Raw genomic sequence first — 25,445 nt, 5'->3', positions numbered from 1 at the left:
ACAACAACATTTAATTGCAACAACGGCAAATTGTTTGTGCTCACAAACGTTTTGAGCCACTCAGAGCACCTCAGAGTTTGGCGCCTCATTTGAGGCACGCGAGTTAACTACCAGTTTGGCGGCAATTTCTATAGGTCGTTGTTGTAATTGGTGTTTGGGAAAAAAAATCACAACGGAACATGAACACCAATTAAGTGCAGCAGCAACAACAAACGCCCACAAGCCACTGGAAACAAAAAGTGAAAGAAGCAAATCAACACAAGCTGTGCGCCTACACACACACAACTCAGCTAAGTGCCACATGTGCAACTGATCATTTGAAGCGCCGTTGTTTGCTTACTAAAGTGGCTGCTAAAAAAGAAGAGCGAATCAAAAGTGAAATAAAAACAAAATCGAAAAAAAAACTGGCAATAAGGCGCGTGAGTTGACCAGTAGCCAAAGCAACGGCAGAGACCAACAACCGCATTGTGGTCATAAAACGAAGCGACAGCGACAAGAAAATAGCGAAAAAGCGCAACATAACCTCAAAGCTAGCAACCGCAATAAGAGAGTAATAACAAATCTACAAATAGTTAATATTTAAAACGTTACACGCACACACACACGCGTACAACTTGTTTGCATTTGCCTTAAATTGCCGCATTTAATGGCAAGCGCAACAACACAGCACGACGCGCAACACAAACCAGCTGCACGAGATATCCGCAACAGGTACACAGCACCAGCAACAACAACAAGCGCACAAAGACGGCGCGGCAATTCCGAAACGAATTAGTTCAAGCGTGTGCGCACATGTTACGACAACAACAATAACAACTAAGCAAACATATTTACAACATATTTGGCGCAATAATCGCCAATTGACTAACGGCAAGTGCAACGACCGCACTGCCGCCGCCGCAGCCATCAACGCCAACACCGCTGTACGCGCGCACGCGTTGCCACAACCTTGGCCACGACAATTGGATTACCACAGCTGGTTTTACTGTTTTGCTTTTGCTTGCAGTTGCATATACATCACGGCGCTTGGGACAGCACGATTTTGGTGTTTGCAAGTTCAAGCGCAAACGCAAGCGGTAAGTTCCGTTCAATTAGCGAAGCGCGACCATAAAGAAGGCGACGGCCGCAACACGCCAAATCGTTTGGAGTAGCACGCAAGCAGGAAGTTGGTGCAGGAATCAAAGCATGTGCAAGTCGCAAACGCTGCATGACTAAAGAAACGTGTGAAGCTGTTGCAACTTTTATTGCTGAAACATTGCAGAGGTTGTTAACCTGCAGTTTATAGTGCGCGCGCTCTTAACCAACACCTCTATGTACTAAGGAATGCGAGGCGTGTCTGGCTGGCGCAGCAGTAACATCAATTGTAACGGCAAATATAGTTGTTAGGATATTTAATTTGAGCGCAACCTTGATCTTGGTGGACGCTACCACATTACCGTTTAAGCGTACTTCCGCGCGCCTTGTTAGCTCTAAGCGCAAAGTAAGCGAATTGCCACAGCGCCAAAGTCTTTAAATAGTACGACACTCATCAGCGTTATACCGCTATAAACTGCAGTGAATTCCTAACGCTTCTGCCCGTACCACTTCCACATATTGTACCTGACCCCTTATCACCTCTAACAAACACGACCTATACGTGCCGCGCTCAATGTAAGATGTTAGCAATCGCCAAATGGAGTCTGCTAGCTACAATTGTTAACACTTTGCTGTTATGCACCTTAGCCATTGAGCGGCCGCCAGCGCTTGCCAACGTAGGCAGCGTAGCGTTACAGTCTGCACCCGCGCATCAACAAGCAAAACAAACGACGCGAAATGTGCGCGAAAGCACAGCGTATACCGCGGCGCATACGACGCAGTTGAAGCAAACATCATGGTTGAATACAGCGTCAGCTGTAACTGTGGCGCCTGCTGCAGACAGCCAACGCACCGCGCGCAACCTTTACGCGCCCTTCAACACCTTCAGCAAGGTGGATGAAGCGCCTTTTACGGATTGGCGCCGACGCGCCGATGGCACAGTGGTGCAAACTTTTGGCGCTTATCGTAGTGGACGCGCCCTTGCAGCGGTCGCGCCACAGCCACAAGCTCAAATACATGCTGCCGCACAACGTCGCTCTGATGTCATTACAACCGTCGAGGTAATACCAGCACCCGGAATTGAACTCTCCAGCAGTACAAATAATGCTGCGGCCGGCAATGTACCCATCACAATACCTAAACAAGTCGTGCCGGAGGCTAATGCCGCTGCGCAAGTCGCTGCTCAAGTCATAGTGAACGCGACGCGTAGTTCACGGCAGCGCAACTATGTCTATATACCGCTGCAACAACAAGCTACTAGCACTACATTGCTGCCCAAACGCAATAATAGCTCCTTTGGCTATTTAGGTCCACCAGCTCATGCTGTCGCTGCGGCTGTTCAAGAATTCGGCGAAGAGTTGTTAAATGCGCACACCGATCGCAGCGATCCAGCAATAGCGCCAGCGCCGGGCGCACCAATCACATCCACAGACAAAGCCGATTTTGAAGATGAGGATCCAGCGCGTCGAAATGGTTTTAAATTTCCGAGTTATAGCCTTAAACCGGCTAGTCCCTTCTACCCACAAGGTTACCGCGAGGATAATCCCATCTTCACGGAAACAACTGGTTTTGAGGCACCTTATAGCGAGGATGCGCTAGCACAAGACACACGTCATACGCGGCAACTCATCTATGAAAACAGCGATATCACACCAATTTCACATCCTTTCGAATTTCCCGGCTTGGTGTCCAATAACAAGCCGCATACTTTGAGCGCCGCTATCGCCGCTGGTAAACTGTTTCGTGAAGAGGTCACCAAGTTTGGTGATGTGAACGGTCCAATCACAGCTATTCCCCAACGTCCACAACGCGGTTTGTTCTTTGGTGATACCGAATTTCGTACGGGTCCGCCACGCCCATTTGTGCCGCAGAAGGCGTTCAATGAATACGTAGGTTCAAATGGTCCCGTCGATTACCAGAGTTCGAGAAAGAGTCGCTTTTTCCCCTTCAAATCGTCACGCAGTCCACGAGTCGTTTTTCCGGTGAACGATAATATTGGCACAACGGGACCAAGTGGTACTGGAAACGGCGTATATTTTAGCGATAGCGTGGCCTTTAGGTGAGTGAAGAATATTTAGAAAATAACTAAACTTTCTTGTATAAATATTTGATTACAATTTTGATTGTTGCAAAAAGTGCTGCCAAATATCTAGTAGAGGTTAAAATGATAGATATCTCCGTGACATATCTCTTTTAAAATCAAAAAGGAAACGCCAATCATATTTTCCGGTAGAGAGTTACACCCGATATCACCGGATTTGATTAATTTCAGCTTCGAACGATCTCTAAATTGATAAAAATTTTGAAAATGTTTTACTCAAAATATAGAGAGTTTCCAATGAAATTATCTCTCGTTATTTCATTGGTAACTTGACTCTACTTGATTAAATACACAAACACCGATAGGTGGCGCTGTAGTGAAATTATTTAAAGTTTCAGTATTTATGTGCCGTTTTTTTTCATTTCTCAAATATATTGTTTTAATACTCTACTTTACTTTAATTATATATTAGTGTTATTCTATAAGTACTTACATAGCATATTTAAAAAAAAAATTAAATTTTTAGAGATCAAAATTTCGGCATCAACGATTTGGCTGCCATTCAAGATGTGCGCAATGAATTCAGTCTACAAGATATTGATGGCACATCAGAGAGCAGTTTGACGGGCGCACCCTCTTCGGGTACATTCAAAGAAAAAGGTAAGAATTACGTTTTTTACACACGAAAGCTAACTTCAATCCACACCAGCACATTAAAAAATATTTACAAATGCGTACTTTCATAGCTAGATTTACAATATGCAAGTATCGAAAAAAAAAAATACATACTAGAAAATACCTTCTCAACACTCTCTCCACATGCGCTCTCTAATGCTTTTGGTTGCTTTGTGCACTTTTATTTTACGCAGCGAAAATGCTTAAAAAAAATAAAACTAAAAACTTTTTTTAATTTTATTTTAATTATTTTTTTTAAATGAAGACCGGTCTTCACATTCAGGCCAAGGTTAAAAATAAATAAAAACCAAAATCCTTAATTAGAAATCAATATTATATACGGTATTTTAAATTTACTCGCACTCATGCTGTTTATATGTAAATGTTAATTTTTCCACGCCACTTTCTCTCAGTTGATATCACAACCGAACTAGAATGTCAACACCGCGGTGGTACTTGTGAGTTTTTTCTCGGTTGTTGGATGAGCGGCGGTCTACTGCAGGGCACATGTAATGGCCTGCTGCGCGGTTGCTGTCATCGCACAGCCAAATCGGCTAACCTACGCACCTCCGATTATGTGGGCAATACAATCGATCTGACTGATCTTCCGCATAAAAACTATGGCCCGGTTAAAAATGATGCCAGTGAGTTGTAAACGATTACTAATTAGGCCTTACATAATATTGCATGGCGGCATGTGGTGAAGTTTGGCTTGGAAATAGCTAGAAAAAAAAAACTTAATAATTATATATTTGCATACATATATGTTTGTTGTATGGACTTATGTGGGTTGCACAATCTGTAGCATTTGAAATTATCTGGACGTTTAAATGTTTTGGGATGGTGTATGTGGTTAGTTCTTGTAGATTGTTCATTAGTTTCTGTAGAGAACTCTAGAACTCCATTTTTTGTTATTATAGAGAACAGCTGTTGCTTTGAAAAAAGAGAATTTGTAAGCATTCTGTTGGCTGGATGGTTTAATTAAAGATATATTGAAAAAGTATCGCGTAAATTCTGTATATACAACTCACTTTTGTATATACACTCTTACATATATATAACGTATGCGTTTTAGAGATTAAAGCTTAATATAGCACTGAATCAAGTTCAATCATTGATTAATTAAATATTGTTCTAAACAAAAAAAAAAGATGGTGCACTCTGTATATTAATTATTTATTTTTTATTTAAAGTTTACAGTTGGATGACAAATATTTGTAGCTACTGATTTGAATGATTTAATTTAAATCCATCTGTATCAAATTTGTATAAAAGCATAGGTTTCATTACAAAAAAATTAAATGATTTTACAAAAATTAACAAAATCGGGTAATTAAGAGGTAACTTGTAGAAGTACCGAACACAGCGGAACAGAATTTTTCAACTTCAACTCGAACTAAAATAAACAATAAAAAATTATTAATAATAAATTTATTTGATTTTCCAAATTTCAGCCCAATTCAATATAAAATTTTCGGATAAATACTTGATATCGTGGGTAAACTATATTTCGAACAATTTAATCTAAGGGTTGCTATCTAGTTTAATCTTCGAATTGTTCTGTAATTTCTTCTACTGAAAATCAAAAGGAAGCCATAAAATTAATAATTAAATGTGACATTAAACCGTCTTTAGTCCTTCTTTAATAAGTGACAATTCATATTTGTATCGCCTGTTCTGACTATGCAAACTTAAGCTAGTCTCAGTCACTTCTAGCAGTGCTTGGTTTGTACATATTTTTTTTTTTCATAAAAGTACTATTTAACATAAAAGTTACTATTTACTATTTGTTGTATCGAAGCTGAGCAGAGTCATAGTAAAGTTGTTTTGCATTAAAGTGAGTCAAACTTGCTACCATCTAAGCATATCGGATTTATACAATGGGTCGGTGAAGATTGGCGTCAGTTATTTCTTCTCTGCTATTTTGATTTATATAGAATACGGATCAGCTAAAATATCTTCATTATTATTAAAGAAAGTACAATACTTGTTTCGATAATTTATTCTCACCATCTGACTCAATGCCAAATCAATACTCGTATATATATTTATTATATAAAGAGAAATTATTCCATTTCCATTCCCTATCAAAGAGCAACGTATTAACAAAAAGGCTCCACCACAACATTGAGCTTGTTTAGTTTGAAATAAATTTATTTTATTTATTATATTACTTATTGTTACGTCTTAAACAAGGAGATATATAAAGAAATGTTAAGCGAAAAAAATAAAAAATTGTTCTAAAGCTAATACGAACATACCACAAAAGTGGTCATAAAGTGCTTCCCCGAGCGTATTGGGTATCGCGTGAAGCAATTAAAAAAATGTAGTACATCTGACTTATATTATATATGTAATCTTGACAAAGCTCTATATAATACATATATCAAGTGTGAATTGAATTGCTCCAAGTACTTTAGTTTGCCAAATTTCTTCGAGGCAATTATTTTTTAAAATCTGATATAAGTGATATAAGCACGGCTCAAGGTTACAAATCAACTTCTATAGCGAACAAGATAGAAAGAAAACAGTAACAGCAGTATTAAAATATAATTTACTTAGCGATTTGTATATAAAGAAAAAATAACTCATTTTAATAGATTTTCTTTTTTTATTCAAAGTAAAATTTTATAGAGTTAAGTAGACTTTTGACGATTTCATTCGGAGTTCCAATTTTGTCGAAAAATATACAGATATAATTTTATTTTACTTAAAAAAAATTTTTTTTTTGCATGAGCATGTTTTGGCCATAAACGCATTTCTCTCATCGCATTTAAGATATAAACACCAAACTACACACGCTAATAGTATTATATAAGAAATTTATATACACTTACAATAAAATATAAATTTTTTTAATACATATATAACTTAATCACATACGATTATATTGCATGCAATAATTTGCTAGTTAGTTGTAGCATTGCACTCAGCTCAGTAAAATTAATTAATTAATATAACAATTTTAATAACTAGTTAGATAGTAGATCAAATACTCATAGCTTGACATAATTGAATGCTCTAAGGTTCCACACTTAAGTATGAAATCCTTTCACTAAAACAATACAACAAAAGGTAGAGTTCCCTTCAAAAACCAACGAACCGTCCGCTATTTAAACATACCAAATGCTTTTTACTTAAATATTAAACACATATAAACGCCTAAAGCCTGCCTACATACAAACAAATATATAAACTAATGCAAAATATATATAAAAATATAGATAAGCCACTCACCCGTGCGTTACTGTATGCCCGTTACGCGTCAAACTCTAATGAAAATAATTAGTGCAACAATTTGTGGCATGAATGCCACTATACTTTTTAGTACTTTTTGCAGCGTTTGTTTGCTATTGTTTTTGTAAAAGTTTTTCTACTAAAGCACGCGCCAACAGCGCTAAGCCGCGTTTTAATGGTAACAGTCGCTAGTTAGTATTATAGCTGTTATTGTTGTTGCTGCTGCTGCAATCTCGTTACTAATCCCTAACTGCGTCCAAGTACGCGCAGTTCGAACGTTTGTTCGGCATAATTGCAACCTTCGTTTGCGGCTGTGGTTAGGCAATTTGTTGCGGAAGATCAGTGAGTGAGTGGCGCGCGCATGCGCCGAGATCGAAACGAAATTATAGTTAACGATTTCGGAATTTTTTCTACATTGCACCGAAAATTGGTTTTCTGTTACTTTATCATTATTATTGTTATTGTTATTACACGATTTGTTACTTGGTATTTTGCAAGTGCCCTGCCACACCACAACAACTGAAGTTGTTTGCTACACATTCGCACTACTAATGCTCTGGCGCTCTCATTTACATATCTAAAATTATGCTCTCATTAATTGCAACTAGCGCTCGTTAAATGTGAACTTTACTTTCCTCCACATACCACCAACACCGCCACCACCATCTTTCCTGGTTTTACATAGTTGAATTGTTAACGGACATTTGCTTGTATCTTGAACTGTAATCACAAACTCATATCTCTTTCACCATTCACCAACAGAAATAACCATTAAAAATATTTACCCAAAACTTTGCAAATTTTCCAGGTTGCGGCATTTCGCTGGCCAAACAGGCCGCTCAACGGCGCATAGTCGGCGGCGACGATGCCGGTTTCGGTTCGTTTCCCTGGCAGGCGTACATACGTATCGGATCCTCGAGGTAAGTGTTGACATAAAATTTTATTTGCGTAACAACAACAACAACCGGAACAGAGTGTCTCTGTCATAAAATGGAAAATTGGCAAATACAGACATACATATAAATACATTTAAAGAGTGTGCTCGTGTGCGAAAGCACTTAAGCAACCGCGAAATTGCCTTGCCAAAATGCGCAGCGGTTGCATAATCTCTGAAATTGTTTGTATTGTCGTAAATATGTAAGTAATTGCTTGTCTATATCCCGTCTGTAACATTTTGCAGCTGCGTTGCATAAACGACGCGTCACAGTACCTTGCCACAACTTGCAGCGCAGGCGCTTTAAATCACCCTGCATGTGTAAATATATTATATGTTTAAATATAAATATATATGTCGTCCATCCTGTCCTAAGTACGTGTTGACCTCAACACAAGTCAGCAACAACAAGTGCCAACCAGTTTCAAGTTTGTTTACCAATTAATCACAACTTTGCCAACACTGGCGTATACACAACATTTATTTCCTGCATACGCTCGCTTGCCACAAATCGCATGCTTTGTGTTGCCTGAACAAAAATAAGTTGCCACTTTGCCACATATCTTTAAATTCATTTTCTTTCAACTTTATTGTATGTGTTTTTTTTAATCTTAAACTTTTTTTTTCTTTCACAGATGCGGCGGTTCATTGGTGTCGCGCCGTCACGTTGTCACCGCCGGTCATTGTGTGGCACGTGCCACACCACGCCAGGTCCATGTCACTCTTGGCGATTACGTAATCAACTCCGCGGTTGAACCACTGCCAGCTTACACGTTCGGTGTGCGGCGCATCGATGTGCATCCGTATTTCAAATTCACACCACAGGCGGATCGTTTCGATGTGTCCGTTTTGACGCTGGAGCGATCGGTGCATTTTATGCCGCATATTGGTGAGTATTGATTCAAAATTTTACTGTCTTAAATATATGGTTTCTGTAAACTGAGCTCACTTACTTCTATGGTAATACAATTTACGTCAGTTAATAATTGAATAGGTCGTAAAAAGTTCGTTCGGTTTTTATCTAAGAGATAGCGTTATTGTCCATAGTACTAGTGTTACGTGTCGCATCATGTCATACTAAACGGCGCTGAAAACATGTTTATTCCCGCTAAAGTTTGTCTTTGACAGTTTTTCGATTGATTTACTCAGTTCGTTGTGAGCGCTTGTCAAAGATGGACACCAACAATGAGAAAATTCACTATATTTTACAATTTTTCTTCGATCAAAGCGAAAAAGTAGCCAAAGCGACTGCAAATATTAATTTAGTTTATGGGCCCGATATTGTAAACGAACGTGTAGCACAAAAGTGCTTTGCTAGGTTCCGTTCCGGTAATTTCGATGTCAAAGATGCACCACGCGTCGGGAGGCCTGTCGTCGAAAATTGCGATAAAATCATGGAAATAGTGGAAACAGACCGTCACGTGAGCACTTATTTAATTTCTGAGGAACTAAAGATAAGCCAGAAAACCGTTTGGAACCATTTGCATAACCTTGGATTCAAAAAGGAGCTCGATGTTTGGGTGTCACACGAACTAACGCAAAAAACATGATGGACCGAATTTCCAACTGCAAATCGCTGCAGAATCGCAACAAAATCTACCCGTTTCTGAAGCGGATTGTGACTGGCGATGAAAAATGGGTCACTTATGACAACATCGAGCGCAAACGGTCGTGGTCAAAGTTCGGGGAAGCGGCCCAGATGGTGGCCAAGACCTGATTGACGGCCAGGAAGGTTTTGCTGTGTGTTTGGTGGGATGAGCAAGGAATCATCTACTGCGAGCTGCTCCCCTATGGCCAAATGCTCAATTCGGCCCTCTACTGCCAACAACTGGACCGCTTGAAGGCAGCACTCATCCAAAAGAGGCCATTTTTGATCAACAGAGGCCGAATTGTGTTCCATCAGGACAACGCCAGGACACACACGTCTTTGGCGACTCGCCAGAAGCTCCTGGAGCTCGGATGGGAGGTTCTTACGCACCCACCCTATAGTCCGGGCCTGGCACCAAGTGATTACGATCTTTTCCTGTCCATGGCGAACGCGCTTAATGGTGAGAAGTTGGCCTCAAGAGAGGCCTGTGAAAATTGGCTCTCCGAGTTTTTTGGCAATAGAGACGCAGTCTTCTACGAGAGGGGTATAATGAAATTGGCATCTCGTTGGCAACAAGTTTACGAACAAAACGGCGCATATTTGACTTAAATCGGACAAATGTACACAAAGTTATCATCTTTTGAAAAATCAATAAAAAACCGAACGAACTTTTTACTTTACCAATATTTATTAGAAATCGCATTTCATTAAACGCAAACACCAGGAGAAGAAATTACTCGTATTTATCAACTTCGTTCCAACTTCTTGTTCGTTAGTCAATCTAATGAATACTTCCTCCAAGAGTTTAAGATATACCGGTAAAAAATTTTTTCCAAAAGTTCCAAATTTACTGTTTATGTTTTTAATCTGTGTGGTCTGAAATATTTAGATATATTGCACAAATTTATCACACATCTATATTTGACTTTATTTATTTTAACTTATTTTATTTTAATATCATTTTAGCTCCTATCTGCTTACCCGAGAAGAATGAGGACTTTCTGGGAAAATTTGGTTGGGCCGCAGGTTGGGGTGCCTTGAATCCAGGCTCACGACTGAGGCCCAAAACGTTACAAGCTGTGGATGTGCCAGTGATTGAGAATCGGTGAGTAAATATGAAAATTAACTAGAATAAGTACGGAAGGCCTAATTTCGGGTGTAACCGAACATTTTATACTTTTGCAACTTGCAAGGATCAAAGCTGGCTAAATATCTTCAGGTGTTAGTAATAATAACAAATGTAGCGAAAAGGGTTCCACTTCATTGGTCGACGAAATCATGAATAGATTACAATCAAATTTTGTATCATATTAACTTATTTTGAAGGACTCACTTAGTTTTATTACTGTATATTACTTTATTATTTTATGTCTCTGAAGTATTTAATAATTCATTCATCGCGCGTTTTTAAACTTAAAAGCTGTTATATGGGGATTTGGCATGGTTATAATCGAATTTTATCCATTTTTCGAAAAATAATTTAAATTATTTGAGATTTTAATGATTACTTATTTATAATTTCTGATATGTTCTATTAGAAAAAAAAACGATTTTGCTAGTTTTCATCATATACATAGTTTTTGGTGCACAATTTTGAAAAATTCATAAATTCTTTTATACTTTTCCCTTCATAGCATTTGCGAACGCTGGCATCGTCAAAACGGCATCAACGTTGTCATTTATCCCGAAATGATGTGCGCTGGTTATCGCAATGGTGGCAAGGACTCCTGTCAAGGTGACTCTGGTGGACCGCTGATGCATGAAAAGAATGGCCGTTGGTATTTAATAGGTAAGCAAATCAAAATTAATATCACTGCACAACAATTGCTAATTAGTCTGCTTGTCACTTTTGCAGGCGTGGTTTCAGCTGGCTACTCGTGCGCATCGCGCGGCCAGCCGGGCATCTATCATCGTGTACCCTATACGGTAGATTGGATATCCTACGTCATCGGTCTGACAACGAACGTGTAGTAGAAGTGAATTACAGCGACTTCACTTATTTCAAATCTACTGCGAAATTGAAAAACATGTCGCAAACTAAAAATGCTCAAAACTTTCACATTACTCGATTTCTTATTTAATTTTTCAAAAAATATTTCTACAACCTTTCGCAAGCCAATTTTCTATTTTAGTGATAGTAAAGCATATTTATTTTTAGTATTTCACGATTTCATATCTATTTCAAGTTTTGTAAATAGTTCTGATTTTATTTCAAGTCATTCTTTGTTTCTTGTTGGTAATTTCCCTCTCACATACATAAATATGTCTTTATATGCATAATATTGTTTACTAAACGTTAAACTAATAAGTTAAGCGCATAACGGGTCATTGCTCCATTTAAGAAATTTCACTTGTAAGCTTAGCTTTGTATTTATATTAAAAACAAATAAATATATTTATAAACATATCACCCAAATGAGCATATATATACATACATAGTTATAAGTATATATATTTAATATACACATACATATATATTTGTAATTAGTAACATATAACGGTGGTTTATTGTACAATATATACTATTTAGTCATAATTATGCACTTAAATGCTCTGCAAGTGAAAGTAATATATATAAATACATGCATAAGTATATATTTACGAATGTGTATAGCTTCTATAGTGATGTAAATAATGCGTAAAACTATTAAGTAGTTATTAATTTTTATATAATTTATATGTGAATTAAGAAATAATAAATTAATTGAAAAATAAATTCTTTAAACGTATGCAATTATTGAAAGAAATTAGTCTATAATTGTGATACAAGTATTTTGTTCCCAGTAGTAAATTTACGCTGCGGTATGAAGCAGTAAGAGTTATGTTATGTTATGACCCATTATCAATTGACTAGAAGTAGTTTCAATAAAACAACAACGCAATACAGTTATTATATTGTAACAACAGTTTAAAAAAAAGTTAAAACTTTGATAGTGGTTTACATTTACTCCCGGACAGCCCAAAGAGATAGGTGAAGTTCCAATTACATTTATAGAGTAGTTTTTACACCCTTAACAGGGTAAATTAAATTTGCCAGAATTTTTGTAACATCCAAAAGGAAACGTCTCAGTCTTTATAAAGTAGATATATTATATAAATGATCAGCGTGATGAGCTGAGTCGAGTTAGCCATATGCATCTGTCTGTATATATGCGAAATAGTCCCTTAACTTTTGTGATATCGATCTGAAATGCATCCGTACTTTTCTCACCAAGAAGCTGCTCATTTGTCAGAACGGACCAATATCGGACCACTATAGCATACATCTGCCATACAAACTGAACGATCGGAATAAAGAGCTTGCTTTTTCATTTACGATATATCTTCAAGAAATTTGGCATAATTTCCAAACAAATTTTTCGGATTGAATCACAATAGCATATAGCAGTCATACAAATTGACCGATCACAGTTTTTGTAAAAATCTTTGCACTAAATATATAAAAATATTTGGGAAGGATATTATAGCTTCGGTGCAACCAAAATTATTATTTTTTTTTTGTTTTACATAGGTGTATGTCTAATAAAAATATATAAAAACTATGTGCAAGCGATGAGACCAGCCTAGAGTTTGGTAGAAAATGGTTTTAGTTTGACACTTTGTTTTGGGAGTATGGATAAAGCAATCCACCGTTGTTCTTTTCAGGCTGTTTCAAGAGAGCGTTTACCGATGACGGTGATTTTAGAAAACAGTGCTATCTGAAACCAAATCAAAAATCCGTGTTGACTTGCTATAATATATGTACATATGTTTGTAGCTTTAAATAAATTTTTCGCCAAACGTTGGGCTTGTAAATAAAATTAACAACAATAATAATAAAAACTTACGTAGTTTGTCAGATATAGTTACTGTGAACCTATAGTTAACAATGTATGAATATATGCAATAGAGACCGATGACCATCGTCAACCGATTTAAAAAATACAATTTCGAAAGAAACGAAGTAAAGCTAACTGAGTCAAACCCTATGATATTATTGAGCAGGAAAAAAACATTTTTTCAGTATGCCATTTGAATATGCCTATTGTGTATTTTAAGCCAAAATTGATTTTTAAAAATCTTACACTGCAAAAATAGAGAATGTAGAAATTAGTAATTCTATATTTTCGAGTTATTGGTCTCAAAGTGACAACATTTGTGTCGAAATATTGGAGGACAAATGCATTGACCTAGTTGGAATTAGTGTCGAATAATAAAGTTGTATTTTAATTAAAGAAATTCTTCTTTCATTGTTTAGAGAACAGCTTTTCAGTCCATATAATATAGGCTAACTACGAACCGACAATATAGAGATAATTTTGTAATATTTGTTGAAACATGATTCATTATAAATATTTTGATTCTTGTCACATGTGGACATTTCTTTTCCAAAAATTACAGTTTTCAACCAAGGTGATATAAAAAAAATATTGAAGTGAATGCATAATAGCAACAGTCTCTTCGAGCTTTTCAAAGTTGGTTCCTTTTTTTCCTAATGTACCAATAGAATACACTGCCAATGTCAAAGGTCATAAACAGATTCTGCAGATATAGTATACAACTATAGAAGTAGTTAGAAATCAGTAAAAATATTGTTTGCTATAATCCAGCGACAAGGCAAAAATTTTCTGACCCTATTGCCTAAAAGATACCAAAATAATATTTGAGTACAATTTCGGTTATTTTTGCAATGAAATATATTTTAAATTGAGGCCAAATTGTAGCATGTAAATAAATTGAAACAAGCATACTATGGCTTTAAGATAATATTCGATTCAAGATCAATACGTGCCCTTTATGATTTTCTTTACGAACCTTGTCAAATAGACCACCATCGAGTCGGTTATTTTTTAGCATTTTCTAAGAAATTTTACCAAAGTAATGGATATATTTTCTGTACCATCAGAAATTATAGATTTTAACAAAGAAACAGCTAATAATTAAAAAAAAAACAGCAATTTTGAAATAAGAATTTTCGATTCAAAAAAAATCTTTTCCGATATTAAGTCTAAATAAGGTGAATAATAAATATTTTAAATTAAAAAACATGTTTGGGACACATAAAGGTAAGTTTACACCAAGTTTCTTAAAAAAAGAAAAAAAATATTGTAAAAATAAAAATAAAAAACCAAAAATTTAAGTTTCTCAATTGTTCTATAGGTCTCGTGGTTGCCGAAGTTTTTAATTCTTAAGAATTCAACCACGCCCATTTCCTTTCTCTTCCCGCTCACAGATCGCCGTTAATTAGTTTTTTGTTTTAATATAAGTATATTACTTTATCTTACTTTCCCGACGGATTTCACCCTAATATGATCTTTTGTTTCACAAATACCATCTACAAAGGCTTCAGCCGTAACCTAAAAGAAAATGTATTGGCTAAGAAAAATAAAAATTTTCTTTAAAATTGATTTTTGAATTTAGTTTATTTTTGAATTGTTATAGAAGTGGTTAAATGTCTAATTCAAAAGAGTGTCCTACACGAGTACAAATATAATTTTAATATTTCAAGCATTGTTTTGATGTGGTTGTAGTACTTGTACACTTATTTCGTTGATTCCTTAAGCTTCAGATTGTAAAATCAGATAATTATTTTTATTGCTTTCCTCATTAACCAAATTTTGTTCTTTCGTCAAACGGTTTCTACGTATAGTTTTGCAAAGATTGAATACTTCATAGGTTATTTTGTAGAAAATCACTGAAAATAAATACGGATTATGTAATAAAAGTGGCCCAAATGATACTTTAACCTTCTACTTATGATCATTGTAAATGAAGCTAGTAGCAAAACGAAGATTCTGAAGTCAATCAGCAAGCTAGAGATGGTCATATATAAGGCGATATGAGCAAAGAGACCAAATATGATGCCATGAAAAAGCAGCCAAGGCAGCATAAGCTTATGGTTAAGCTAAATTTTAGAGAAATATTTTATAGAGCGAAATTTGAAATGTGAGCAATGAGACTGACCTTCGCCACGCCGGTTAGCATAAACATATTCATGAGCACATTAATGGCGGAGAGGAAATAAGCGCTGACACTGACTGTCAATACAACTTTGAACAAAATTCAATGAATTAATGTTAAAACTATTTCAAATTAGATTATTAAAGGAGCGCTCCTCATTTGGCGCAATCACTCACCTCGTCGCAACATTGCGCGTGAGCGTTCCATTTCGACGGATTTGCGCAACACCAACATCAGATAGCGCACCACATCGTGATGCCACTGCATGGTCAGTCCCGTGCACAGCAGCAACGTTGTCGAGGCAATGATGCCCATCCAGCCGGTAAAGGTAACATTCTCACGCAAATTATGCAATTCGTCATTATGCTGCGTGGCATCCACTGCGACCGCAGCGCCGGTTATTGTGCCGATCGTGTTGGTTTTTTTCGGGCACACCGACGCTATGGGGTCCTTGCGATTGGGCTTCATTTGCGCAGTTTCGCAAATAGCTGCTTTTTATTGATGTTTTATATTTTTGTATTTATATATTGATATCTTCTACAAAAACTAGACTTTTTTCAAATTTTGTTCAACTAAATGAAAAAAAAAGTTTCCGATTTGAAATTTAGAACAATCACATTTGAATGATTGTTGACATTTGCTAAGTGAAAAGTATATAAAAAAATATTTTTCCAAGTTGATAGGGAGATTTTATGAATATTGTCAATGAATATTACAAAGATCATTGTTTACAAAAAGAATGCAGCAAAGCAGTCTCTGAAGCATAAATTAATTATTTAGTTCGCATATAATTTAGAAAATAATACAATTAAAAAAAAAATGTTTGTTTAAGCTGGTAACAGCGTTGCTGCAAGTCTCTGGCAGAGAATGTTAATAAATAAATAAAATCTGGTGGTTCTTCATTATAGACTATTTCAAACGCCTAAAAGTATGTAGCAATTAAGCTCTAATGGCAACAAAACATATACAACATGTATGTATATACCATATCTACAGTGGCGTACAATAAAATAGTATAGCTTTGAATCATAATCATGTCTTATTTTCAACAACAACAATACCTGGTAGACGCCTCCCCTTTTCTTGTGAAATGCGTTTTGGTCTTATCCGATATATGGAACGCTTCAAACAGATTCAGATTCAAGATTATCAAAACTTTAAGTTTTTTTCCTTTGAAATTAGCAGCGCATTTTTTCGATTAAAATTTTTTATATTTTTCAAGTTCGAAACATTTTGCGACAAATTGTAACTAAAGCCATATATTATTTACCAACAATTGTCATCGTTCGTTAAAACCTTCTAAAAAAAGATGATTCCAAAGTTGGTTCTGTAGCTACCATTTTGTATCAAAACTTTCTATATAACCAGATTCTAGTTAAATAAAGCTTAAAAGAGAGTATTTCAAATCCATTTTACTTACTGCCTGAAAAATATATAAAAGTTTGGCATTTTTGAGAGTGCTATACTGTGCTAACTCGATAAATAGAGTAATCGATGTTTTTTTTGCGTTTCGGATGGCTCTGCTTAATACGAACGGACTCGGCCTTTTAGACGTCCAAAGGCAGGCATTTCGGCAGAATCTCTCAAAATCACTTTAAATATTCTCTAGAACAACAACAATTTTAAAAACTTTTTTTTAAAAATATGCACAGAAAGTTGTCTGATTTTTTTTAGAAATTGCTTTAGACAAGATATTCTAAGCCATGGTGTTTTGATGATCAAAGAATGAATGTGTTGTTTGTTAAGCTTGTTTTTGAGAAATATTTTTAATTAATGATAGCATTAATTTGATAAAAAAAAAAGAATTTTAACTATTGGAGATTGCGAATATGAGTGAATTTCCATTTCTAAAGTTTCTATTACAATGGAACTTAAGTAATTTAGATCATATGTTAAACGTAACAAACTAGAGTTTTTGTGTCGATATGTGATAATGAATGAAACCTGAATCCATTGCTTCACTCCGGAATCAACATTATCGTCATCTGAGTGGACAACAGCTGCTCGTCCAAAGCGCCCGAAAGCACAACAATCAGCTGGAATAGTCAATAGTGACTATTATATAGTATAATTGGAACGTTTAAAATCCGCAATTGTTAAAAAGCGACCGCATATGGCAAAGAAAACAAATTTGTATCATCAAGACAACGCACCGTGTCACAAGTCAATCAAAACAATGACAAAAATGCATGAGCTGCACTTTGAATTACTGCCGCATACAACTTATTCTCCAGATTTGGCTCGCAGCGACTATTAGTGGTTCGCAGACCTCAAAAAAATGCTTGGCGGTAAGAAATTTCGCTGGAATGAAGAGGTTATCACTAAAACTGAGGCCTATTTCGTAGCAAAAGACAAATCGTTCTACAAAAGTGGTATTGAAATACTAAACCGTACTTTTTTTGTTAGGCTCAGGACTTTTCAGCCCATGCGTTATATCTAAATATATAATAAAAGCTCTTCAGTGTTCTAAAAATTTTTATTTTTTTTATTTTCTTCCTCACAACTGTACATATTTGCAAAGAATTATTTCCACACATTAATAGAATGGAAGAAGATCTACGCATTTGCATTTATCTCCCAAAACTTTTTTTTCTTATCGTGATATTGATGTGCTGACCTGCCAACAAAATATAAAATTAGCATATGAATAAAAAAATCACTTAGAATATCAATAACGAAGAGAAAGTGTAATTATATGCAATGAAGTTAAGCTCAAGCACATGGCGGCTATAAATGTTCTCAAACAGCAAGCGTGATATGGCACAATGATGAATTAATAGTACTTTTAGATGAACAAAGAATGCCGCAAAGCGCTGATGATGCGTAGATAAATGTGAAAACGAAACTCTCTTTCGCTCTTTCTCATATGTAAACATGGATTTATGTGGTTTCACATGAGAAAATATTTTAACTACTAAAGCTTTAAAATAATAGGAGAGATCCCATAAATTATTTAATTGAACAATGTGGCGAGATTAAAAAACAAAAGTTCTTTTATTAATGAATTACTATTGAAATATAAATTTTGTACATAACTAAGAGCACTTACCGTTCCAGTTTTCGATAGGCACATTGTTTTGATCTGAAAGAGAAGACCAAATTTATACTTTTTTATATTTTATAAACTTCAAAAAATGTAAATAAAAGAAGGCATGTACAACTGAACTTTAGCGGAGATTTTGATGCAACAAAATAATATCTAAACGTTTAATAAAATACTAGTCGAAGTAATATTAGTCAAATAGTATATGAAAAAGCTGAATTTCACTGTATCAAAAAAGCGTTTGAATAAGTGTTTTTGCTTAAGCATGAGATATACAGTTTTTAGGAAAATTTCAAAACTATGTATTCTCCATATTTAAGTACGCTCACTTTTGCAGTCTGTAAGCAAAAAAAAAATTAACTATAGAACTACTTGTACTACTGAGAATCTTTCATGATAAACAAGAAAATACCAAATTAGAAGAGACTTTCTCATACAACTTTTATAAACTTTTAAACAAGCAAAAACGTTCGGCTGCACTGATGCCATAATACCCTTCACAGGTAAATTTTTTATAGCATAAAAGAGTATAAAAATATGTTTATTCTGATTTTGTTCGGTTAGTTTGAATGGCAGCTATACGCTATAGTGGTTCGATCGAACAATTTCTGCAGAGATTTTAGCGATGCCTTGAATAATAATCTACGCTAAATTTCGTGAAGATACCTTGTCAAACAAGAAAGGTTTACACACAAATACTTGAATTTGATCAGTTACTTTGTATAACTTTCGAAATGGGCAAATGTTCAGTTTCTTGGTGGGAAAAGGACGTGTGCAAAATTTTAGAGCGATATCTCTAAAACTGAGCGACTAGTTCGCGTAACTCAGCTCGTTACGCTGATCATTTATATATTATATATACTTTATAGGCTTTGCGACGGCTTTCCTCTTAGGTGTTACAATCATTGTGGCAAACTCTGTTCAGAGTATTAAACAGAAATTTCGACCATTCTCAAAATCTCTAAATTATACTAGTATTTTTAAGGCAGCGAATTGATTCCTTTAGACTTTTGACTTTGGAGAAGTGCAGACTTTTTACAAAATTTATTAAAGCAATTAAATATTTTTAGGAAAAAAAAAACTTTAGTGACAGATATTAGAATATCAAGGTATACAAGAAATATACAATATGTATATAGTAAGACTTTAACATGTTTTTTAAAAGAACAGATCTTTCTTGTTAGGTGCTGACTATAAAAAGAAGAAAATAAATCTTTATATATATTCTGTACATGTGTTTGTAATTTAACTCCTTCTAAACGGCTGGACCGATTTTGATGAAATTTTTTGTGTTTATTCAATTCATGTGAGTTAGATTCAAAATTCGATCAACTAGATAATGTTTTAGCAATAACTCTATTTATTTATAAATGGCTGTTGATGTTAGAACGTTTAACATAGAGTTCCTGCAGACTGCGCTGCAGTCGTGTCAGATATTCAAAATTGTATTTGAGTTTCAGTTGTATGAAGATTCATAAAAGACAGTTTGGCTGAACACATTTGTTACTGTTTGGTACATCCATTACTTTATTCTTACGGATATTACTTAATTACTATTTTTTTTGAAATTTGTTACTGTCTCAAAATACATATTTTACATAATACTTCATAAAATTTTCTTAGCCTACATAAATATCCTAACTTACCTTAGCCACAAAAACGAGTGGCCGGTTCTTTTAGTAATTCTATAGAAATCAAAATAGATTTATAAATTTTTTTAAAGGAATAATACCCAACATTTCTTCAATCCCGAAAAACAGACTTCCCCTTCGGTATTTTTACTTAACAAATCCGCAGAGAGGATTATGAGTTGCCATGGTAGGAAGGTATATGCAGGAATTTGGGATCAGTAGACTGCCAGATTCAATTATGCTTTTAATCGCCTTGAAAAATAGCTCGAATACATCTTATAATGAATAACTCGGTATAGCCTTCAGGAGATTTGTTTTTTTTTTTTGAAAATATCACCAAACAACAGTTTTTAATAAGAATAACCGACACGACGAGAAGTTCGAAACTTTTAATAGAAAAAGGAAACAATTTTTGCAAAACGCAAATTTATTACACAAGATAATTGCCAACGGTGGCAATAGCACATATTCGTATTGAAATTATTTCCTGTATTTTTGATATCATGTTTTTAAGACAATTATTTGTTTGCCTTACAAATGTTCTCAGTCCAACGGTCGAGGGTAATTACAACTATTAATTTTCAGTAATTTAAAAATAATTATTATTCAATCAAAAATAATTAATGTAGTTTTGAATTTTTTTTAATTGGTTTGTGAAACACGGTTCTTTTGAAAGAGATTTTTCTTGTTCCTAAAATGAAGCCATATATTAGCGATTTCGTACTTCAAATGTCCCCTTAAGGATTAATATCATTCATCATTTCCGGCTATGAACGGTTTCTATGGAATTAAGGAAGATCCTGGATAACATAGATCTAGATATTTTTCCATTATCGATATCGGCGGGATGACCGTTTCAAGAATTACTTTCTTAATTTCGGTGACATTTTAAAAATAAGTGACTAAACTCCATTAATATTACCCTAAATATATATACTCACTTTACCACAAATTTTGCAGTATTTAAACGGGACGTCGGTGAATTTACAAAATAATTAGCGAGCTAAATCGATTTAGCCATGTCCGTTTGTATATACGTGTACTAATCCCGAAGTTTTTAAGATAACTATTTGAAATTTTGTGCACGTCCTTTTCTCGTTAAGAAGCTACATATTTGTCGGAACCGCTAATATCGAACTTCTATAGGAAAACTTTCTAAATTGACAAGATATCTTTACGAAATTTGGCGTGACTTTTTGTCAAAAGTATCGCTACACTCTCTAAGCATATTGTTCAGATAGAGCACTATAGCATATAGCTGCCATACAAACTGTCCGATCAAAATCAAAATAAAGATATTTTTATACACTTTTATGCTATAAGAAATGCACCTGGTATTATAACTTGTGAGCAGCCAAAAGTAATTATTTAATTAAAATTAATTAAAATAAGAATAATAAGTTTAACTTATTACTACACTTTTTCGTATAATTTATAAACAATTGCAATGTACTCCATCATTTTTCTCCGTGTACTTCAAAATTCCCAACATTAAAAATAATTACAAGTATCTGCAATTCGGTTACTGCTAATTTACTTATTTATTTATACGTGCATTGTATTTGAACGACACCTTATTCACAGCAACCGAGCATTGCAACACAATGAGATAGTGATTGCAATAAAAATTTCATAATCGCAATTGTATGTTTTTTGGACATGCAACACCTGTTATAATCAGTTGAGCACATGCTCATTTACAGGCAAAATGTAAAGAAATGAGAGGAGCGGCATTAGATGCATCTTCAACTTATTATATTAAGTGGCAAGACACATACACTTATTACATAGACACGCCACCAACGGCATTAAGCTGAAAATTCTCAGTACGCGCCGCCGCACCACTTTGGTGATAAATGTTGCTGAGTTGTTGGTATTGTTGTTTTTGCTAATGCCACAACATATGGTAGTTGCTTAGATTGCTACCTATAGCATTTCCTCAGCAACAGGTTGGCGTAACGCACAATTAGCAGACACCAAACACATCAGGCATGCCGCAACGTTGAGCAGCGCAAAAGCACCAACATCAGCGGCGAGCTGCAAGATCAGTTTGATTCTGGCGTTCGACGCGTTTGGTTTGATATTTTGGCTTTCTTCCAACTAACATTCATTCTTTGTGGCAAAAGCACTTGTTCGCGCTAAAGACTGCTCGTTAGTGGCGACGTGTGTGCGTTTCAAAAGCTGTGCGCTGCGGTTGTGGCTGAAGAAAAGAACAACAAACAAGTGCTGGTGAAACCTTTCCAAGGTGATTTAGAAAGAATTTCATGTAATTTGGGTGTCAGAAATATTTAGAGATTTGTACTCATATGAGATAGAATGCTTAAGTGTTGTTAAAGTGAAATTTCATACACGCAGTGTGGGAAAATTTTAATAAGAAATAATAAAAAAATTTATGCTCATATATATTTTGGTGGTTTTATTATTGGAAGTGCGAAGAAAGTAACGATAATGTGCTTTGAAGAAGTTTAATGAAAAGTCTAAAAATAAGTTTTAATTGGAAATTAATTTAATAGGTGCAATGTTGACTGCTGAAAGTATATAATTAAATATATATAAGGCAAGTGCGTTTATGTAAAATTATGCCCTGCACAGTGTATATTAAGTTTGGCACGATGTTTGTAACACCAAAAAGGAAATGTCGGAAACCCCATAAAATATATTTATAAATGATCAGCATGACGGGAACAGTCGATTTCGCCATGTCTGTCCGTCCATCTGTCTGTCCGTCCGTTCGTCTGTCTGTATATACGTGAGCTAGTCCCTCAGATTTTGAGATATCGCTCTGAAATTTTGCACACGTTCTTTTCTCCCCAAGAAGCTGCTCATTTGTCGAAACCGCCGATTTCGGAACTCTATAACATATAGCTGCCATACAAACTGAACGATCAGAATCAAGTTCGTGTATGGAAAACTTGTTCATTTGAGAAGATATCTTCACCAAATTTGGCATGACTTATTATCCAAGACACTGCTACAATATCAGAAAAAAATTTATAGATCGGATTTCTATTCTTCATATAAAATTTTTTTTTGTTGACAAGCTATATTCATGAAATTTCATGAAAATATTTGAAGACATTTTTCAGATCGTACACTATAGCATATAGTTGCCACACACACTAAACGATTAAAATCAAGTTCTTGAATGGTAACCTTTGTATTTGTGTCGCTTATTCTAGTAATCGACGTTCACGTTTTTTCTTGTTTTTATTGAAGCAACTCACAAAAAAGCTTCTAACGTATTAACGAAATTTAAGAGGTTATATTAATTTTCAAATCAAAAATAAAAAATAAAAAATGAATACATACAAAAAATTTACATTTGCAGAATTTAATTTGCTTTAATAATCGGCGATCCATTTTGAAAAAAGTTCTGGATGCTCTTGATCCCGATCGCCAGGTGGCTCTCCGAAAAAAGGTGTTTATTGGTGAGAAACTTTTCTGCTAAAAAATTATCTCGAATCCAAAAAAATAATTATTACTATTACAGGCATTCATCCAAGGACTTGTCAAAATTGTGATTTTTTTCACATTTTGGTTTTCCAAAAAAGTCGTTTTTTGTGAAAAAAAGCTTACATTTAAGTGTGACGTAAGGAATCAATATTATTATATAAAATCTTATTCCTTCGATCATATCCAAAATAATGTATCTAAGAAGGTCGTGCACTAAGTTAAAAAAATGCCTACAAATACGCTCATACCTCAGAAACTATTTTAATATTCTATAATATATGTATTTTCGATATATGTGCAAAAATCGATTGTTTAAAACATCAGAAGTGAATATAACATCTTAAGTTATAATTGTTGTTACTTTTTATATTTAGTTGCGTATTTTTAGCATTTAATCTGACTGACATGTACACAAATTATTCATCACTTTTCACTATGGCTGTCATAAGCTGTCATAACACACAACTAAACTTATTTTCTGTTTCATGTATGTATGTAAGTATGCTAGTATGTATGTTTGTACGCACTGCTGCCCCATTTTATGTGTGGCACACTTTATTTGCAGCAACCGCAATAATAGCCGCGGCCACTGCCACCTCATTGAGCACACTTGCCATATATACACAACTAGTTGCTTGAATGCTTTTTTCCTGCTGCCACTTTTGTTGTTGCCTCAGCGTTTTATTCCTTCTGGCCAAGACACTCCACCAAATGAAATGAAATTTGTAATTTACAACTGTGCGGAATTTATGTTTTTGATTTGCGAACAGGTTGTTGGTTGCGATGCCTGTGTGTTGGTTGTGTGTGTGAAATGGTGTCATGGCCAAGGACGCAATTTCATTTTACGGGGGTATGTATGTATGTGTGTGCGCATGCGCGTAGGCATATATTTATATTTTAAGTGGAAAAATCATAATATAAAATTTCGTTTTTTAATTTGTGGATGCGTGACAGGATGATGGGCTTAGTTGCTTAATCTGCTGACATCTCGACAATTTAACTTGCATTTATTGATTTCTAAATGTATTTTCGAGTTAATTAGTAGCTAGAAAAGTAGCCGAGACACTATAAAATAGTTAAATCTATCGAACTGCAATACATTTTTTCGACACTGAAATCATACAAAAAATCACCAAAAGTTTTATTTGATCCAAGAAACTGGAAAAATGTTTCCATTTGGCATAATTCTGTGAAGCAATAGTCACATATTCTAAGATCACGAAGTTTTCATTGTGAAGACGTTGCTAGATGCCAATACTATACTCATTGCTTAAGAACCCCCTATAGACTTATATTCAGATAATATAAATATATAAATTATCTGGCATCACTAGATGCCATAAGCAATTTTTCACGATTCCCACAGCTCGATAACGGCAGGATTGAGTTTATTTCTTTTGATAGTCTACTAATTGTTTGCAGAAAAATTATAAATTCAAAAGGATTTTATTTTTTTTTTATTAGGATACCGCGAAAATATCATCCAGAACGGCGAAAAAAATTCAAGTAAAGCTTTATATTAATATTAAGATGTGTGGGTGCCTTTTTGCATTTTCTCAGAAAATTTACCGTAATAATGTACATATTTTGTATACCATCAGAAAGTAGAGATTTGAACGAACATAAAGCCTACTGATTTTAAAAAATCTGATATTTTGATGTGAGAATTTTGGATTAAAAATTAGGAGTTTTCCGATTTAAGTCGAAATAAGGTTTCCCCTGTAATATAACATTTAAATTTAAAAAATATATTTAATAAGTTTGAGACATAAGAAGGTAAGTTTACAGCAAAGTTTGTGAGAGAATTTCTTTTATACAAGATAAAAATA

The 25,445-nt window shown here is 34.8% G+C and overlaps 3 protein-coding genes across 4 annotated transcripts in view; 2 read left to right on the top strand and 1 right to left on the bottom strand.

The window, feature by feature from the left end:
• Position 1: 1 nt before the first annotated feature.
• On the top strand, positions 2 to 12,221 carry LOC106621548 (serine proteinase stubble). 2 transcript variants are annotated; one of them, XM_036361333.2, is made up of 8 exons: positions 2 to 3,133; positions 3,642 to 3,775; positions 4,204 to 4,434; positions 7,836 to 7,947; positions 8,597 to 8,850; positions 10,516 to 10,654; positions 11,184 to 11,338; positions 11,405 to 12,221. In XM_036361333.2, the coding sequence occupies exons 1-8, from the start codon at positions 1,656 to 1,658 to the stop codon at positions 11,518 to 11,520; spliced, it is 2,619 nt and encodes an 872-aa protein (XP_036217226.2). In that variant the 5' UTR covers positions 2 to 1,655; the 3' UTR covers positions 11,521 to 12,221. The 2 variants fall into 2 exon arrangements, with proteins under 2 accessions (XP_036217226.2, XP_036217268.2); XM_036361375.2 differs by lacking the exon at positions 4,204 to 4,434.
• Positions 12,222 to 14,932: 2,711 nt separating this feature from the next.
• LOC106626139 (uncharacterized) lies at positions 14,933 to 16,118 on the bottom strand. Its single transcript, XM_036361472.2, has 4 exons — positions 15,666 to 16,118; positions 15,493 to 15,578; positions 15,283 to 15,433; positions 14,933 to 15,223 (listed from the first exon to the last, which is right to left on the bottom strand). The coding sequence occupies exons 1-4, from the start codon at positions 15,955 to 15,957 to the stop codon at positions 15,087 to 15,089; spliced, it is 666 nt and encodes a 221-aa protein (XP_036217365.2). The 5' UTR covers positions 15,958 to 16,118; the 3' UTR covers positions 14,933 to 15,086.
• A 5,768-nt stretch (positions 16,119 to 21,886) lies between these two features.
• LOC106624504 (serine protease 33) overlaps positions 21,887 to 25,445 on the top strand; it is a 29,777-nt gene continuing 26,218 nt past the window's right edge. Inside the window, exon 1 of the mRNA XM_070108814.1 lies at positions 21,887 to 22,408. The gene's annotated coding sequence lies outside the window, so the exon portion shown is untranslated. The remainder of the gene's footprint in view (positions 22,409 to 25,445) is intronic.

The sequence above is a fragment of the Bactrocera oleae genome, chromosome 4, assembly GCF_042242935.1.
Source record: "Bactrocera oleae isolate idBacOlea1 chromosome 4, idBacOlea1, whole genome shotgun sequence".
In the NCBI taxonomy this organism is placed as follows: domain Eukaryota; kingdom Metazoa; phylum Arthropoda; class Insecta; order Diptera; family Tephritidae; genus Bactrocera; species Bactrocera oleae.
Note: the sequence above shows the minus strand (reverse complement) of the source record. Positions and strands in the feature narration are given on the sequence as shown.

Coding starts and splice junctions, on each gene's coding strand:
- LOC106621548 (XM_036361333.2), top strand. CDS start 1,656: ATGTTAGCAATCGCCAAATGGAGTCTGCTAGCTACAATTGTTAACACT. Junction 4,435..7,835: donor CCCGGTTAAAAATGATGCCA/GTGAGTTGTAAA, acceptor CAAATTTTCCAG/GTTGCGGCATTTCGCTGGCC. Junction 10,655..11,183: donor GTGCCAGTGATTGAGAATCG/GTGAGTAAATAT, acceptor TTCCCTTCATAG/CATTTGCGAACGCTGGCATC.
- LOC106626139 (XM_036361472.2), bottom strand. CDS start 15,957: ATGAAGCCCAATCGCAAGGACCCCATAGCGTCGGTGTGCCCGAAAAAA. Junction 15,434..15,492: donor TGCTAACCGGCGTGGCGAAG/GTCAGTCTCATT, acceptor TCTAAAATTTAG/CTTAACCATAAGCTTATGCT. Junction 15,224..15,282: donor TTCATTTACAATGATCATAA/GTAGAAGGTTAA, acceptor ATTTATTTTCAG/TGATTTTCTACAAAATAACC.